This window comes from Daphnia carinata, chromosome 9, assembly GCF_022539665.2.
Source record: "Daphnia carinata strain CSIRO-1 chromosome 9, CSIRO_AGI_Dcar_HiC_V3, whole genome shotgun sequence".
Taxonomy (NCBI): domain Eukaryota; kingdom Metazoa; phylum Arthropoda; class Branchiopoda; order Diplostraca; family Daphniidae; genus Daphnia; species Daphnia carinata.
Window position 1 is genome coordinate 6,217,022 of NC_081339.1, and position 11,021 is coordinate 6,228,042.

Sequence of the window (11,021 nt, forward strand, 5' to 3'; positions counted from 1 at the left end):
AGGTAACCTTTGTCACATGATGAGAATGCGGAACACGCAGATTGTCTCTGGAACGTTCTGTTTGATCGATGTCAAATTTTATATCTTTTGGCAGACGGGAACTGCACAAGATTAGCGCCTCAGCAAATATTTTTCATTGGTTTAACCTTGAAAATGGCTGCTGGGAATTTCCGATCTGTGTTCAGGTAGTTGCAGTCTGTAGTTTCCCAATGTGATTCAGAGGATCAAATATTGAACGACAGCGATTTTGGTACTTCTCGAAAGGAATTGGATCTCAACAGTGATGCAGTCTGGTGTTCAACGTGTCCGTAAGTACAGTAAAATATGATTAAGAGCCCATAGCAGGTACCGAATTGCGTTAAGAATGTTGGCTGTGGTGAACTAGAATAGATAAGCTGCTGTATTAACTGTCTACGAAAATCGAGAGCAAAGGTAAATTTTGGTGCTGTCAATCCCAAGATTGATCACAGAGAAATCAGTTGTGATGTAAAATGTTCACAGTTTGTTTGAGTCAAAATGCCAATCAGTTAGAGAGCCTTGTAGTTTTAGTAGTTGTAATAAGACTTTAGTCAATGCCTTCTATCTAATTAGACAATAATCACAAAGAAATCTTTCATCAACCAAATCAAGTTAGCATGTATTCATAACATTGATGCTCCATTCAGGCCATAAAAGAATTCAGGAATAAAAGTCGAAGATTCAGCCACTCACTTTGGCAATCCCTTTGGTGGTTTCACAGTCTTGATTGGATCAGAGCCCTATGGATGATCACGGTAATAGTAAGTCCTATGAAACATTCAAAAGGGATGTTTCAACACTTACCTTGTCCATTCTGAAATCTTCCTCTTGGCTAATCGGAAAGTAAAAGAAGAAAGGCGACGAAACGCTTGTTGTTGTTGTTTGCCAATTGTTGAATTCAGTAATGTAGCCGTTGCTATTTATCCACTGACAGGTACTTTTCATTTCCACATCCCTGGCAAATACGTGCAATTTTCGGTCCCTATTTCGTTAACTGCTTTTAATTTTAGAATGTCCTTTGATGAAAATTGACTTTCAATTGCGAGATCAACTAACGAAAATTCATCTAAAATTAGGTAAACTTATCAAGGCTAAAACACCGAGAAAATAAATCGAGGACAATCGACTTTCGGCGATATGTAAATAGTACACGGGATCGTAATTGGGTAATCTTACGTCAAGACTGTATCGAGTATAGAAGCCAAAGAATAGCTAATATCTCAGGTGTAATTGTCAAGCCGATTGCGTTGGTTCCAGAAAAAAAGCGGAGAATGAAACAAAAGACATTTTGAAAAATAAAATCAAGTCTGTATTGCATGGACACTCGTGAAACACCCTCCACTGAACAAAAAAATCAACATAGAATAATCATGAGAAGGTAATAATTTATTGGGACGTGGTAAAACTCTTTGAATTGCAGCCGGGAACGTTGGAAGGCCAGTCGCATACATTAGCATCCGCTCGATAAATCAAGCCATGAGAACAGGTCTATTTATTGCGCAAACAAAAGTGTTTTGAAATAAAACCGAGTCTGTTCAGAAAATGCGAAATACGTACCAGCAGATAGGAATTATAGTCAGAACACGTGAAGAAATCAGTCGAACAATGAGCCGCCGGATTCGGATAATTTCCGGGCGGTTTACCTTTGCAACTGAACGATGTTGTCATCAAAGAATTTGGTGGTTTACTGCTAGTTGTTGCTGATGTGGTAGGAATTTCTGTCGTGGTAGATCTCATTCGATTCCTACCCCTACTCGTCTGGGGAGCTCTTTCTTTGCTGACAGGTGAAATCACACCTGAATGCTCTCGAATAAAATCGAGATGGCTCTTCACGCGAGTTAAGATGTTGGGTCTTTTATTTGCATTGATGCTGCTGCTTTTCATTCGGCAGTTGTCTGAATTTGCTCTTCCGGCTATTCCTATGACAAACCACCTGTCCCGTTTTGAATCGTACCAATTCAGTGATCCCCCATCGTCTCCCTAGTTTTCAATGTGGTTTAATAATTTGCTAAACTGTGTGAACATTTCTTAATCAAACATTGCAGAAACGACGCTGTTGAGAGGCTTCCGTGCAAATGAGATTGTTGTCACCAAAGTATTGGCTCAGCGTAGATGACTGTGGACATTGAACGTCTTTCCCGAACGAAGAGATGACCGTCGTGTTCCACTGGCGGCGAACAGGACTAGCCTCACGCGAGCAACACTGGTGGGCTAAACGTAAACAATTTATTTTGAATAATTCATAAATAGAGGTATAATAACATTAGCTGACCTCCAGTAGAATGGCCCCATCCAGTAAAGACGACGGAATCATTACTCACCTGGTCCGAATCGCTTGTAAAAGGCAGACAAGCCGGCTGGACGTAATCTAAACGTTTGAACGGTAAGGTTTTTGGTTTCAACGCTATTTTTAAATGATTGGACATTAATTTAAACCGTTGAAAATGGCAGGTTTTGAAAGTGCAACGATTGCAATATTATGTTCGATGATGTTGTTGTGAATTTCCGGGACTGTGAGGACCTTCCAATTAAAGACCTGGTGATGGATGCGGTCATTACTATGGGTACTGACGTCACGGGCACCCAAGGTAATGTTTAAAATGCGGAATAGTTTATCACTGTCATCTTCGATCAAACAGTGGGCGGCCGTGATGATGTGATGGGCACTGATGAGGGTCCCACCGCAAGTCACCAACCTTCCGCTAGGATTACGAACGAGGATGTGAGCCATCCAAGGGAACTCGTTCATTTTTACATTTGGTTTGCCACATTGAACTCGAGGATTTTGAATTCAACGTAATGCCAATTAATTTCAATAATGAGAAACAAGTTTCACCATTTTTGTGGGCGTGAGTAGATAAGAATAGGGAAACAAATTCCAGGAAAGAAAGAATAGAAATAGCGAGCGCCATGACGTTCTTGACAAATGGCCTGCTACTGAATCAAAACACACATTCAAAGTCTGCTGGACCGTCGTCGACTGACATTTTGTAGGTGAATACAACTAGAATGGTGACTTATATCCTGGGTTCTTGACAGACTTGTGCCAAGGCTAAATATCAAACAGCACATTTCTACACGACTGCAAAGCGAACGGTGTCAATGACCGGAAACGTCAACTGGCGTGCTTGTGCTGTAGCTATCTTTGGGTAGGAGGGGAAGGGGGGTAACGAACCTTCATTTTGTTGCACTTTTTTTTATCATGCCCTCGGTTAGGTTGCAGAAAAAAAGAAAATTGGGGGCGTTCATGTTGCTGTCATTAGTACACTGTAGGGTGGGAAGGTCAAATAGATATAAATGGAAGGTACACAGTCAGTGAAGGACGTTGTTACATTGCGATTCAGTAAGATTTCTGGCTGAAATTGGGTGTGCCTTATTCATTTGCTGAAACGTATATGCTAAAGTATTTATTAGCGATAACGCTTAGGTGTGTCGTTGCTTTACGGTTGGCTAAACATTCGTGATAGTGTGCTAACGCTATACCTTCCACACTGTTTGCTGATATCTTTTTGCTTTTTTCCAGCAAACGTTTCATGGATTCGGTGGAAGATGATGGTCCGAATTCCACGAGATATTCTTTAGACCTCCATGATTGTATCGTACTGCTTCTTCTCCATCAGTCTTAAATCAGTCCACAAAAAAAGGTACCATCAGATTTGAATTCAAACCAAATGACTAACTAGAGGCTATAATGTTTACAACGTTGCAGTTGAATGCTTCCGCATATCCTGCTGAGACGCACGGAAAAAGATCGCACGCAATGAAGGTGATTTTACAATTTCACAAAATGCAATTAATTTTTGTTTAAAAACCATCTGGTTTAAACAGTACGGTTTCAGTTGGAAGCCGTTTGCTATGGAGTACAGTGTAGAGACTATTGTTGATTAAAGAAACATTCACGTAAAAAATTGTAATATCGAAAACATAGTGAACCAGAGCAGAACCACAAACTGTCCACCCAGTTTAAATGGTGATGTTTGCAGATCATTAAACCAATACAATCAAGTATCTCAAGCTTGACATTGGCTAAGGCAAGTACTATGATAGAACATCAACCGATACAGGATTCAATGTATCGTTTCATTTTTTGATTAATAATATTATTATTTAAACATAGGATTCTACCGGTTGCATCCGGCGACGTTACCTGGCCAATCGCATACATTGACCGTTGGTCCATACACCAATCCTTCGCTACAGATCTATAAGAGAAGTTAAACGATCGTGAAAATCAACCCTCATTCAAGAGATATCATCCACTTACAAAACTATAATCGCGGCCATCAGAGCACCTGTAAAATGTTCTTGAACAACTGGCTAATGGATCCGGATAATATCCGTCCTCTTTTCCTGCACAAGTGAACGTTGGAGCCTTACTGGTTTTACTGGCTTCACTGCTGGCTGACGTACTGCTGGCTGACGTACTGCTGGCTGACGTACTGCTGGCTGACGTACTGCTGGCCGACGTACTGCTGGCCGACGTACTGCTGGCCGACGTACTGCTGGCCGACGTACTGCTGGCCGACGTACTGCTGGCCGACGTACTGCTGGCCGACGTACTGCTGGCCGACGTACTGCTGGCCGACGTACTGCTGGCCGACGTACTGCTGGCCGACGTACTGCTGGCCGACGTACTGCTGGCCGACGTACTGCTGGCCGACGTACTGCTGGCCGACGTACTGCTGGCCGACGTACTGCTGGCTGTCCCTTCAGTGGTTTGAACTGTCGTGGCATTTACCCATGGCGATGTCACACCGGAATATTTACGGATAAAATTCAGTTGACTTGTGACACGCGTGAACAAGATGGGCTTGTTACTTCCACTGCCAGTTGAATCCTCAACTTTGCCGGCCACTCCGAGGACAAACCACCGGTCCAATTCTTGGTTGTAATAATTCATTAGTGATCCACATCCAACCTTTTAGCAGCCAATTTCGATTAAAAATTTCAATTAATGTTTTTAAACAGTAGATTCGGCAATTACATTTTGACGGCTGATGGATGCATCAGTACAGATGACCCTGTCACCGGAAAATGGACCTATCCCAGCCTTTTTTTGGCACTGGTCATCTGTCCCAAATGAAGACAAGACGGTGGTTTCCGATTTGTATAAAATTAAATTCTTTGCAGAATCATTGTATTGGCCCCATCCAGTGAGCACAACAGATTCGTTCACGTAGTCGCTGATGAATGGTAGACAAATGGGTTGGACATAATCTGTGAGCAACAGTAGGTGATAACGTTTCGAAATAACAATGATCTAACGATTAATTTTACCTGTTAATTTAGCAGGTTTTGTCAGAGTGATGATGGCAATGTCATTTTCCATCAGACTTCCCGATCCTGCTGGAATCACGATCGTTTTCCAATCGACAATTTGAGTTGAGTTGCTGTCTGCCTGCATTCCATGGAAGCCTAATGTAATCCTGGAAATGCTATTCAGTCTGTTCTCCTTGTGAACGCAGTGAGCAGCCGTCAGAACATGTAAATCGCTTATTAGTGTGCCACTACAATTAAACCATTCATCGCCATTTTGCTGGAGAAAAAGATGAACCATCCATGGGAATTCTCCAGGTTCTGCCTCGTTCCCCGACTCCATCGGGAATTTCGATTTACCACATTCGACTTATGGTAAAGGTCGAACGTTTGTTTTAAAACTATTTGAGTGTACAAACAATTACAAAATTCATTTTTACCTTTTTGCTGCTGGCTGCGGTTGAATACCAAACAAATGATGAGACTCTGAAGGTAAATCTGAATAAGAGTGAGATGTTTAACCATCCTTTTTCTATAGATTGCACGTTAAACTGTTTGAGAAGGAACAAGTTGTAATGACAAAAAGTTTTGCATACCGGCCTTTTTGTATTTTTGCTTGAAAATGCAAGTGGTGGATGGGGCATCTTTATTTTTAGTTGACGCTATGTAACAAAGAAGATTTTTACACCTGATTAGATAACGTTCAGCGACGTTATGGCTCAGGTAAGTATTAATGAACTGTGCACCGACAAAGAGGATTGTGAAACTATCATTTTATTCATTCTATAGGATCGCTTGCACGTTCTTCAAACAACTATATCGTGACGTGCATTATCCGTTAACGTACATTACCGTATTATATGATTACCCAGTTGAAGAATTCCACAATTAAAAGGTAAGTCCCGATAAGCGTTTCATCGATAGATGCCACGGAATTAAGCATGTAACAACTTAATAATGTTGAAATCCAACTTTCATTGCCCTAATGAAGTAAGGCAGGGCTTGCACAGTAGAATGCGAGCATCAAAACTGGAACATCAGCGGGGAAATTTGTGATCAGGCGAGGAAGAGGTAATTCCCACGAACACCTTCAGATGTGGTTAATCCTCTATGCAAACATAGGTCTAAAGCATGCATCGCTTTGTTGCTTTACGAAGCAATATAACTTAGTGACGCCTTTTCTTTAAAAATGACGTGTGTTAGTTAAAATCGACACTGTCGGCGATGAATAAAACATGTGTACACTGTAAAAATGAAAAAAAGTACGAAGATTATCAGTATCACTTAGTCATATTTTATGGTCCTTTGAGAATGATTATATCTAATGGTTTAATTTATGTAGGTGCAGTCAACAACTCAACGGTCAAAATGTGAAGCAAAACATTTATTACCGAGATAAAATGAAGCCGGACGATGACGGAATCGCAAAGATATGTACTTGATCGATCAACATTAAGGTTTTAAGCATCGATTTAAAGTGACAGTAAAAGGCTTAAGCAAAAACTAAATGAAACGAGGATTGACGGTAGAAGAGTAAGTGGCTGACTGGCAGAGGACGGAAGGGATGTACTAGTACTCGGGATTGTGCTCGTACTAGCAGGCGACGGTGTACTGCTCGTCGTGATACTGGGCGTAGTTGTACTGGGTGTGGTTGCAGTACTGGGCGTCGTTGTCGTACTAGATGTCGTTGGTATCCCCGTCGTAGTGCTGGGCGTTGTTGGTGTCGCCGTCGTAGAGCTGGGCGTTGTTGGTGTCGCCGTCGTAGAGCTGGGCGTCGTTGGTGTCGCCGTCGTAGAGCTGGGCGTCGTTGGTGTCGCCGTCGTAGAGCTGGGCGTCGTTGGTGTCGCCGTCGTAGAGCTGGGCGTCGTTGGTGTCGCCGTCGTAGAGCTGGGCATGGTTGGTGTGTCCGTCGTAGAGCTGGGCGTCGTTGGTGTCGCCGTCGTAGAGCTGGGCGTCGTTGGTGTCGCCGTCGTAGAGCTGGGCATTGTTGGTGTGTCCGTCGTAGAGCTGGGCGTCGTTGGTGTCGCCGTCGTAGAGCTGGGCATTGTTGGTGTGTCCGTCGTAGAGCTGGGCGTCGTTGGTGTCGCCGTCGTAGAGCTGGGCGTCGTTGGTGTCGCCGTCGTAGAGCTGGGCGTCGTTGGTGTCGCCGTCATAGTGCTGGGCGTTGTTGGTGTCTCCGTCGTAGAGCTGGGCATCGTTGGTGTCGCCGTCGTAGAGCTGGGCGTCGTTGGTGTCGCCGTCGTAGAGCTGGGCGTCGTTGGTGTCGCCGTCGTAGAGCTGGGCGTCGTTGGTGTCGCCGTCGTAGTGCTGGGCGTCATTGTGGTACTGGACGTGGTACTAGGCGTTACCGTGGTACTGGACGTGCTTGTGGTACTGGGTATCGGGGTTGACTCCGTCGTCGTACTGGAAATGGTTGTTGTGTCGGTCGTGGGACTGAATGCCGTGATTATCACGGTCGTAGTACTAGACATCGTCGTTGGGGACGTTTCCGTTGAAGAACTACTGGGATCGTCAGTAGCCTCCTGCAAAGCACAAGACACAAATGTAGCCATACAACCTTTCCTGTTCCTCTTAAACCGTGTTTACCGGGATCCGAAACGTCATTACCTTGGCTTGGAATTTTATGAATGTTAGTGGCTCCTGGTCAACGAAATCTTGAGCATCAATCGGCGAGGCCAACGTTATTGAACACAAACTCAAAATAGCCATGGCTACGACACTTGTAGTGAGGACTGACGATTTGCAAAAGAAAGAAAAGGTCGCCATTTTCGGTTATGGTCGGCTATCGAGAACCAAAGTTGTTCAAGAACTGTCTGAGAAATTCCAACCCAGGTGTTTTATACGTACACGAGTTGACTTTCAAGCCAACATCTAGTGCTATCTTTCCTATGCAAGTGTTGACATACCACGTTGAAGCATGGTGTGGATTTTTAAGTTCTAACATGGTATCCTGTTGCCATTGGTCAATGTAACAGGATTATAGATCAGATAAGCTGATTCCCAGCTTATAATCCTGTTATGGGGTGTTTAAAAACTTGGACGTTTTTGTCGGATCAAAGGTTCTCTTACACCGGCTTTTAATGCAATAAAATATCCCAGTTTATGGACTAGAACAGATAACATAATCTTTGAGAGCATTTGCCTATTAATTTTGCAGGATGTCTCAGTCTTTTGTGGTTTTCACGTGGACATTTCAGTGAAAAGGGCAAATAAAGTGACGTAACTTCAACGTCAATTCAAGTATAACTTCAGGGTTAAGCCGACATCAACAAGGAAAAAGGACAGGCTAAAAATTCCATATCAATGATAAAGGAATTGTGCAAGAAACTAGACTTGTCCTGCATGGACACTCTGGAACTATCGAATCATAGAAGACGACTCTCTGATCCAGCTGCTGCTAGATTTAATGATCGCACTATTGTCCCCACAGATGGCAGCCGATCCACAGTATATCTACGTACTATTTATGTTTTATACAGGTTATATGACACAAGTAATTAACAGTAATGTATAAATGTATATTAGCTATGATTTTCTATATCTATAATTCAACTTAAATGACAATCTAGAGACAAACATAAAATTCATGGAATAGCAGTTGCCGAAACCATTTTCTCATCCCGCTTTTTTTCATCCATGATGGCCGACTTTAGAGCGTCGACCAATGGGATTTCGACTTTCGACAGGAAAGGGTGAGTAAGCAAGCAGGCATTGAGGCAAAGTCAGAGAGCAAATGGTTCTTCAATTCGTTTCATCTCTCAACGAAGCTCCACGTCTGATGCAATTGAAGAGTAAAATCTTGTCCGAATACTGAAACATATTCCTATTGTATACAGAAGGAGTTTAAAACCTTGACGAGAAAGAAAAGGTAATTTAAGTAATGCAAGTGAAGTGTAGCTGTGTAGGTTACGCGAACTACGTTTAGTCCTGCTTGATACACGTAGTACTTACTGAAATTCAAAAGCGCGTTTCATATTTGAAATGGATTTGATTCGCATGAGATTCTAAATTTTCCAATCCAATTTTTGATGAGATACCTATTGAAATTCCGAACTCCTTTGATGACTAGGAAAATTCAGTTGGTACGCCATTGCAAAGCAGTATTTCCCTGCGGACCAACTGAGTACTAAAAATTATTTATCCCTTTCCCGCCAATTCCGAATTTCAGATTTTGATTAGCTTTTATTCTCAATCGATTTACTTGTATTGAAGCATCATGTCCTAAACCCAAAAGCTTACCAAAACGTTACATCTGACCTATGAAAATTCCAGTCTTATTGCTTGCGGCCTTCCAGTTTTCAGCCTTTAACCTAGACATATTTCGAACACGAAAGACCAACAAAGAACGTGGAAACGTTTGTCGTATTCGTAATTTCGAAAATATATTCCCATTAAATTTGTAGATCTTTTGCATGAAGGACAACACATTACAGAATGAGGAACATTGGAGTCGTTCATTGAAAGAAAACAAGGGACAAGTTGGGATTTAAGAACCCTTGTCATAAAATTGAAGGATTCTCTCAAAGCGTAAGATTGTACACAGTACAAAGTAAAAATTTCTCCAGTGGGAGTCGAAGATGATTTTAAAATTGTATTTTGTAATGTACTGAACCAATGCTAACTGTAATATCCATTGTTCTCCAAATAGCAATCAAGATATTTCTGTCGAAAGTGATGGAATGTCTGTGTTATTTAAATCAGTTTCTTTTACTGTTTCCATTTTAATTTCTTGTACTGCTGCGATTTAATTCACATTTGATCTTCTATTTCTATTGTTTTAGGCAATTTTGCTGTTTTCATCTGATAGTTTCCTACATCTAAGTGACATCACTCAATGATTCCGTTGCATTTTCAACGACAACGTTCATTCTCGTCAAGAGGTTCGGGGTTCGTTTCAATTGCTCCTTCGTTTCTGTAAACTCCACATTAGAGTTAAATTTCAGCAAAATGAATGTCTAATCACTGTTATATTTTTATACTTCTCAATTCCTTCAGGCATGGTGAGGTGAATGCACCGAACACTGGAGGCACACGTGCCAGGACGTCCTTCAACTCCTTGTTGGCCTGGGACTGTGTCCTGGCGTGATTGCAGCAAAGGAAGGAAACGATGGGCTTGTCGTTGGCTCAGTCTGTCGGCATTTGAGCAGAACCGACACTGACCTTCAGACCCGCTAGGGCGAAAATAACCTGCAACTGAGAAGGTAAAATAATGTAGGACTACTATTGTTAGAAGAACAGGTTTTATGGTCTAAGTTGGAGTTTAGTCTAAATGAATTAAGCATAAGGTGGGGCTGTTTACTAAGATTTGCATAGTAGCTGTTGAGTTTTGATTGCTGCATGTGGGCGATCGGAAAGGTATCTATTAAGTGAACTGATTGTCGAAAGTCGATCGATTGTTACCTTTATATACTATCCATTTTTGATGTTATCAACTGCTCATTCGTGTGGGAATCTGCTTTCTTTAAATATCGTTATCGACAGTCACAACTTTTTTAGCGTTTCATCGTGTATCGTTGCGCAAAGGATCTCAAAACGCAGATCTGTTCCAGTTGTATCTGATTTTGAAATTTTCCTTTCTAATGGTAATAAGATAGATATCTTAGAGGGGCGAAAAAAAGAAGAGAGTAGTAGACCCGCCGTGTTGAGAACAACAGTACATTAATCCAGTCAAATCTAGGTTTGGAAAAGTAAGACGTAATACCCACAATATCTCAAAAATCTGAAAAAGCAACTTGTCATCTGTCGAG

The 11,021-nt window shown here is 42.0% G+C and overlaps 4 protein-coding genes and 1 long non-coding RNA gene across 5 annotated transcripts; 1 reads left to right on the forward strand and 4 right to left on the reverse strand.

Annotated features, from left to right (window-relative positions):
- Nucleotides 1–1,698: 1,698 nt before the first annotated feature.
- LOC130698186 (CLIP domain-containing serine protease HP8-like) lies at nt 1,699–2,917 on the reverse strand (the record flags this gene model as incomplete). The annotated part of the gene is made up of 5 exons (XM_057520964.2): nt 2,855–2,917; nt 2,455–2,793; nt 2,291–2,386; nt 2,057–2,229; nt 1,699–1,998 (listed from the first exon to the last, which is right to left on the reverse strand). Coding segments are annotated over exons 2-5 (882 nt in total), but the record flags the coding sequence as incomplete, so codon positions are not given.
- A 624-nt stretch (nt 2,918–3,541) lies between these two features.
- On the forward strand, nt 3,542–4,043 carry LOC132088315 (uncharacterized). Its single transcript, XR_009421799.1, has 3 exons — nt 3,542–3,662; nt 3,728–3,784; nt 3,847–4,043. It is a non-coding gene; the product is annotated as an uncharacterized LOC132088315 (long non-coding RNA).
- Nucleotides 4,044–4,139: 96 nt separating this feature from the next.
- On the reverse strand, nt 4,140–5,838 carry LOC130698185 (chymotrypsin-like elastase family member 2A). The gene is made up of 5 exons (XM_057520963.1): nt 5,715–5,838; nt 5,296–5,643; nt 5,003–5,235; nt 4,283–4,936; nt 4,140–4,220 (listed from the first exon to the last, which is right to left on the reverse strand). Exons 1-5 carry the CDS (start codon nt 5,797–5,799, stop codon nt 4,140–4,142), a joined length of 1,401 nt encoding a protein of 466 aa, XP_057376946.1. The 5' UTR covers nt 5,800–5,838.
- An 805-nt stretch (nt 5,839–6,643) lies between these two features.
- LOC130698057 (mucin-2-like) lies at nt 6,644–8,278 on the reverse strand. The gene is made up of 2 exons (XM_057520850.2): nt 7,882–8,278; nt 6,644–7,796 (listed from the first exon to the last, which is right to left on the reverse strand). The coding sequence occupies exons 1-2, from the start codon at nt 8,038–8,040 to the stop codon at nt 6,747–6,749; spliced, it is 1,209 nt and encodes a 402-aa protein (XP_057376833.1). The 5' UTR covers nt 8,041–8,278; the 3' UTR covers nt 6,644–6,746.
- A 1,776-nt stretch (nt 8,279–10,054) lies between these two features.
- On the reverse strand, nt 10,055–10,761 carry LOC130698113 (uncharacterized). The gene is made up of 3 exons (XM_057520922.2): nt 10,574–10,761; nt 10,254–10,467; nt 10,055–10,186 (listed from the first exon to the last, which is right to left on the reverse strand). Exons 1-3 carry the CDS (start codon nt 10,611–10,613, stop codon nt 10,126–10,128), a joined length of 315 nt encoding a protein of 104 aa, XP_057376905.1. The 5' UTR covers nt 10,614–10,761; the 3' UTR covers nt 10,055–10,125.
- Between the last annotated feature and the right edge of the window lie 260 nt (nt 10,762–11,021).

Excerpts from the sequence above, each read along its gene's own strand:
- LOC130698185 (XM_057520963.1), bottom strand. The coding sequence starts at position 5,799 with ATGGTTAAACATCTCACTCTTATTCAGATTTACCTTCAGAGTCTCATC. Across the intron at positions 5,644-5,714 it reads CCGCAGCCAGCAGCAAAAAG|TCGAATGTGGTAAATCGAAA; the intron begins GTAAAAATGAAT and ends CTTTACCATAAG. Across the intron at positions 5,236-5,295 it reads AAAACCTGCTAAATTAACAG|ATTATGTCCAACCCATTTGT; the intron begins GTAAAATTAATC and ends TGTTGCTCACAG.
- LOC130698057 (XM_057520850.2), bottom strand. The coding sequence starts at position 8,040 with ATGGCGACCTTTTCTTTCTTTTGCAAATCGTCAGTCCTCACTACAAGT. Across the intron at positions 7,797-7,881 it reads TCATAAAATTCCAAGCCAAG|GAGGCTACTGACGATCCCAG; the intron begins GTAATGACGTTT and ends TGTGCTTTGCAG.
- LOC130698113 (XM_057520922.2), bottom strand. The coding sequence starts at position 10,613 with ATGCAGCAATCAAAACTCAACAGCTACTATGCAAATCTTA. Across the intron at positions 10,468-10,573 it reads CAGCTACTATGCAAATCTTA|TTGCAGGTTATTTTCGCCCT; the intron begins GTAAACAGCCCC and ends TTACCTTCTCAG. Across the intron at positions 10,187-10,253 it reads ATGCCTGAAGGAATTGAGAA|AAACGAAGGAGCAATTGAAA; the intron begins GTATAAAAATAT and ends TGGAGTTTACAG.